The sequence below is a fragment of the Citrus clementina genome, unplaced genomic scaffold (assembly GCF_000493195.1).
Source record: "Citrus clementina cultivar Clemenules unplaced genomic scaffold, Citrus_clementina_v1.0 scaffold_2, whole genome shotgun sequence".
Lineage (NCBI taxonomy): Eukaryota > Viridiplantae > Streptophyta > Magnoliopsida > Sapindales > Rutaceae > Citrus > Citrus x clementina.
Window position 1 is genome coordinate 13,308,930 of NW_006262688.1, and position 6,296 is coordinate 13,315,225.

At 32.9% G+C, this 6,296-nt stretch overlaps 1 protein-coding gene across 2 annotated transcripts; it reads left to right on the forward strand.

Annotated features, from left to right (window-relative positions):
• The first annotated feature begins 1,763 nt into the window (after nt 1–1,763).
• Nucleotides 1,764–5,103, forward strand: LOC18052964 (3-oxoacyl-[acyl-carrier-protein] reductase FabG). 2 transcript variants are annotated; one of them, XM_006446970.2, is made up of 5 exons: nt 1,764–2,009; nt 2,109–2,213; nt 2,349–2,548; nt 3,636–3,865; nt 4,614–5,103. In XM_006446970.2, exons 2-5 carry the CDS (start codon nt 2,122–2,124, stop codon nt 4,890–4,892), a joined length of 801 nt encoding a protein of 266 aa, XP_006447033.1. In that variant the 5' UTR covers nt 1,764–2,009; nt 2,109–2,121; the 3' UTR covers nt 4,893–5,103. The 2 variants fall into 2 exon arrangements, with proteins under 2 accessions (XP_006447033.1, XP_024047760.1); XM_024191992.1 differs by having other exon boundaries at nt 1,764–2,213.
• Nucleotides 5,104–6,296: the final 1,193 nt, after the last annotated feature.

Genomic DNA, 6,296 nt, shown 5'->3' on the forward strand with positions numbered 1-6,296 from the left:
GTATTTTATTTTGTGGCTAATTTATCTTCAATCTGTTTTAATTATTGTTTGACTATGGTATACATGACATTTTTATAAACAAAAATAAAATTTTTTTCTCAAATTTTGGACGGACTCTAGCCAACATATAGCCTCGTCCCTACAATAAGCGACAATGAAAAACAGCAAAACAGCTTTTCATTCAAATATATATCTTTATTGGATTGGCTCCCCTTACCTAACATAGATTATTGGGTAATTTTTAAAAAATTTTCCTGAAGTTTGGGTTTATTGTAAGTAGATAGCGAGAATTTATTTATTTGTAAAATATTTTTTACCATCAGTTAATTTTAACATTGACCGTTAGTTGATTGTGCAAAGACAATATTACCCTTAACAATAGTTTGTAGACAGAAATAACTAAAAAAAAAATTAAAATTGTTGACGCAAAAAACATAAATCTTATTTTTTGACAATTTTATCCTTGTCAATTCCAAAGATTTATAATATCATAGGTAAAGATTATAACTATTTCATTTTCAAATTTTTAATTTTATCTTTTCTGTAGTAACTTTAAAAAAATATTAATAATTTAAAGAAGATTTTTCAAATTTTTAATTTTATCTTTCTTGTAGGAACTTTAAGAAAATATCAATAATTTAAAGAGGGTAAAATAGCCAACAATTTTAATTTTTTTTTTAGTTATTTCCGTCTACAAACTGTTGTTAAGGGTAATATTGTCTTTGCACAATTAATTAACAATCAATGTTAAAGTTAACTGATGGTAGGGTATTTTTTATAAATAAATAAATTCTCGCCATCTATTTACAACAAGCTCAAACCTCAAGGGAGGTTTTTAAAAATTATCCTAGATTAATGGGTGTGCCAATGATACACCTCCTATGTGTATATAGTGTGGACCAATCTACGTTACAGAATCTGTAACGTACACACGCAATGGGAAGCAGCACACCTGTCCTGAGGAGAGAGAAAAACCGTGCAAATGCAGGCAATAGGAGTTGGCTACAGTTGGATCTGTAAGTTACAGAATCTGTAACTTAGCCAACTCCTGTGTGTGTGTGTGTATATATATATTTGTTTTTGGTTATTATTGATAACAGTTTTTTCCTTTTGTTGGTTATAATTTTATCCTAATTATAATTTATATATGTAATGTGATTATATGTAAGAAAAAAATATTATTATCACTAACAAAAACTTCTTAACAATAATAAAAGAAATTGTGTCGAGTGCAAGCAGCCAAGCTATGGATTAAACAATGGAATGAGCCTCTCTTTTCCAGTCTAATATTTGTGTGTATCAACTATTTGACGAGTAAAAATGTGATTCAGATCCACGAAGAGAATTCATACGAAGAACTCAAGACCAAGCGTTTTACTTTTGACTTGAATTAATTCCAGCGTCAGCAACAGCAACAACCAAATTAATTGTGAACCAGCAAAACCATTTGGGAAGTTTCTGTTCAAAACTCATTCATCTTTTTCGACGCCGTCGCTGCATTTTGCAATTGCGAGTCACTTTCCAAGTTTCCACCCTCTAAATTTCACGACAAAACTACAACAATCTCCTAACTTGTCGTTTTCGCAGCATCTTACTAACCTTTCCCAATACAGTAACCAAACTTTTGGGCCTCGGCTTAGCTTAGACTCGCTTAAAAAATAAAAAAACTTTTTTCCAACCAATACGAACACGACACGTAAACGCCAAATATAAATCCCTACTTGGGTTGGTTGAACCAAACATGATCCTGTCTATTGTGGAGTAAAATCGAGCGGCAGAGAACTTTGGTCTCTTGCTGAAGTGGTGGTCCCACAAAACGTGGGTAGAGACATGGAGTTACACGGAACAGCAGTGCTCACAGTTGCTGTTCTGTTGTTTCACGCTTTTGTATGATTTGTTTTTCCTATTTAATAGAAGAATAGATTACATGCAAATCTTGTGTGAGTTCCAAAAGTGTACGACTTTTGTCTTTCAATCTAGTGCCGGAATTTTGTTCAGCTTCTTTTATGGTTTGTTCATGTTATCTCTCATTTCTCACTCTCTTTCAACCGTTTCCAATTTTTTTTTCCCCGATTGCATCTGATGGGATTTTGATTTCCCATTTGCAGCCTGTTTCTGAGAATGGAGAATCAAGCAAAGAGAGTATTGTTGACTTCTGATGGCGATGAGATTTCCAAAAACATTGCTTTCCATTTAGCCAAACGGGGTTGCAGGTTCTATTTAAAACTCACGAATCAATGAAAAATCATATTCTGTTTCTGGGTTTTTTTTTCTGTTTTTGTTCATTTGTGTGGGTGGGATTAAAAAGATTAATTTTTTTTTAAATTAAGTTTCTGGGTTGTGGCCAGATTGGTTTTGGTGGGAAATGAGAGGCGTCTTAGTAGTGTCGCTGAGAAGATGATGGGTTCGTTGAAGGGTGGCCAGCCAGTTGAAGTGGTAGGATTGGACATGGAAGAGGACAGAGAAGGAGCTTTTGATGAGGCAGTCGATAAGGCATGTCAGATTTTGGGGAATTTGGACGCCTTTGTGCATTGTTACACTTATGAAGGTATGTGTGTTCTTTGTGATTTTGTTGACTGAATTTACCTTTTTATTTTTTTAATACTGAATTTACTGTTATTTAGACTAACGTGCTAATGTCACCTGTGCCTTAGGGAACGTTTATTGTTATTTTAATATTTGGTGGAAAGTCTTGAGACTATGATGAGACTCAAATGATTGGTTGGGGTTAAAAATTTGTATTATATAGAATGATTAGCTGGGATTTTAGCGGTGGGCTTGTGCCCTCAGCTTTGATCATGACACTAAGTTCGAGTCCCCACTCAATTATTTCTTCTCCTATACAAAATGATTAGCTGCAATTCCCATTTTCTGTTGTGATACAATTTTCATTTGATGCATGTTTGCCGTGTTCTTCCTATGACTTAGACTTGCTTGGGACTTTTATCGAACACATTGATGCAAATAACTTTACCTTTCTCAACATGTAGAGACAATAGATTGAGCTTTAAAATTTTGGTGGTGCTTTCAACCGACCACTCAACAGGTTTGAGGAAGCATTGGTTTTTGTGTTTGGACCTCTAAAGTGAGTTTTTGGAACACTTTGTAAAGATGGATCACCAAGCAAGTTACTTATCAATGGAAGGGATGGATTAGGAAAAAGAAAGATTTGTATAATTCAGATTTGGAGTCTGATGTCTAAAAATGTGCTATCTAGGAGTCTGATTGTGATTTTTCATCTGTGCTGATTCTATTATTATTAAATGGGAACATAAAAGATTCAACTTCCCTGATTTATGTTGATGAAATTTATAGAATTAGGAATTTGGCAATATGCAGCATGCAACTTAAAAAAGAATGACAACTTCTAACTTCCTGATTTGAGATGGTGAAATTAGAGAACTCTGGATTTGCTTGCATTGAAGAGAACAAAATGATGTGGTAAGAAATTAAGAAGATTATCAATAAGTAACTAACAATTCGAGATGACTCTTGTACTAACAATATGAGTTGCTTTTCTTAAATTTTTACTTCCACTTGGTTTTTCTTTTTATCTTTTCGTATTTGATTATATTGAGGCTGATCCAATGTGCTTTTGAGTAGGCAAACTTATGACTTCTGATCTTGTGAAACAGGAAAAATGCAAGACCCTCTACAAGTGGGCGAGGATGAGTTCAAAAAGTTAGTGAAAATTAATTTTGTAGCTCCATGGTTCCTGTTAAAGGCTGTTGGCAGAAGAATGAAAGAGTCCAAGGCAGGAGGTTCCATTGTATTCTTGACCTCAATAATTGGAGCTGAGAGAGGACTTTATCCTGGAGCTGCTGCCTACGGTGCATGTGCAGCAAGTATCCATCAGTTAGTTAGGGTAAGTACATTCCAAAAGGATCGCAATTCATTTTTGCATATATTGTTCTTACCAAAACGTTTTGCTATGAACTGAAGCCCATTATATTAAGGATAGCCATCATCATGAACCCTGTGATAAACCCTGGAGTCAAGATTGGCTTGGTATTACTAAACATCTCATTTGGAGTAGCTTTTTAGTTGAGAAGTTTTATATGAAGCATGTGATTTCAAATTTTTAACATGATCATATTTGGGCTGTTTAACTTGAAAAGTTAATGCACATTTGAGCAGTGTATGGTCATAATGAAGGAAATGTGATATTTTAGTATCATTATTGTTCTGGAAATTTGGCAACTTTTTTCAATGGCGAAAATGAGCTCTTTTAGTTAGCGAATGTTAATTTCATCTCACTTTCAACTTTGTTTGAAGTTGGAGAATGTTAATGTCATCTCACTTCTCTGCTTCATGCCCTTTTGAAAGTACAATGTCATGGGGTTGGTTTGGCTTTGATGGGTAGACTTTTCTGCGTTTTCTGAATTTGGCCTTAGGTGCTTAGAAATATAGGTCTCTCACGTCTTTTCGTAGTACTGTCAGAAAATCTGTTCTCTGTGTCTCCATGTTTCTATTGAATTTGGACTTTAGTATTAAGAGCTCTTTTATTTTCTCTATGTAATTGCTTCTCCATCATAGAAACATTAAAAAGTCTGACTCATTTCTATTTAATCTTTTGTATTACTCTGTTCTAATTTGTTCCATACTATTTCCAGACAGCCGCAATGGAGATTGGGAAACACAAGATCCGGGTTAATGGTATTGCCCGTGGCTTGCATCTGCAAGACGAATATCCAATTGCAGTGGGCCAGGAGAGGGCAGTGAAGTTGGTCAGGGAGGCGGCACCACTGCACAGATGGCTGGACGTTAAAAATGATCTGGCTTCGACGGTCATCTACTTAATCAGTGATGGTTCACGCTATATGACTGGTACAACCATATACGTAGACGGGGCACAGTCTATAACCAGGCCGCGGATGCGATCTTACATGTGATTCTCAATAACTTTATTTCATTATTGTTAATGCAACAAGGGTTGTTAGTAGAATAGCAATTTATAATTTATTTCTCTAGGAAAAAATAACCTTAGCCTTTGCCAGTTCTATGTTAGTTAGCGGAAAGGTGGCTAAATTGTTTAAAGTTCAATCATAATTTGTTTATATTATAAATTGTAATTGGTGGAATCTTGATGCCATTAATTGTTGAAATTTCATTTTTTTTTTTGGAGAATAATTATTGAAATTTCAAAACAACTTTGAACTGAAAACCGTCAAGCCCACCATTGGTGACAGCGCCCACCATTGGTGACAGCGCCCACCAGATTCCATTCCAATCATGGCAAAGGGGAGTCAAATCTAACCGTTTGATGCAACATTCCAGCGTGCTACTTGGAAAAGAAAGTTTGTGCGTAGAAAGAAGAAGAATCAAAATTTCGGATGATAATAAATAATAGAGTTGGACTATTAGCACCTTTCTATTTCCTCATAAAATTCCCCATTTAATTATATTCATTTTATTTTCGAAAATACTTTTTTTTTAAATACACTTTTCTAAGTTCTTAATTTTCATTTGATTTGTTTTATTTTTAAAATTCAAAATATTATTGTACTATTTTTTAATTATTTTTAATTTTATTATTACTCTACACACAAATTAAAAAGTTATATGGGTGATAAGTTTTTTAATGTTAATCATTGGCTGAAAGAATACATATTTCAAATTATAATTTCAAAGCAATTTTAAGTATAAAAATATTTAAACAATAAGAAATTAAAAGAGAACAATAGATTATTCTAAATTTGTACAATTTATTTTAGTTAGATAGGAAGTAACATATAGATTTTTTTTTTAAAGGATTGATTATGAATTAAGTAATTTCCTAGAAAAAAAATCTATATGTGTTTAATTTTCAATTGTCCTTAATTATAATTTTATTTAAAGTGGGGTTTTGTAAAAATAATGTAAGGGTGCCAATAGTGCCAATAGCTCCACTCTAAATAATAATAAGATTTAATACACGAAATGCTCTGTGATTAATTATCAAAGTAAAAGTTATTTAATAAATTATCATAAACCGTGATTCAAGAATGAGACAAACAAGGTCAAAAATTCTATGGTGGAATTAATTGGCACCTACTATTTTTATACATAAGATAAAAAAGTCGTTTGTTCATAATTGTAGAAGTAAAATAAAAAAAAAATGCAGCACAAAATTTTTAAATAGAAATTACCTCAAATCAGGTTCATTTTAGAATACCTTATCGTAAATTGATTATTTTCAAATAGGCACCTTATTTTCAAAATTCTCAAGTTACCACCATTTTTTCTGGTACTACCGTCACACCTCTGCAGCTTTCATATTGAATTGATTAAATTATTTTGATAATTAAATACTTTTG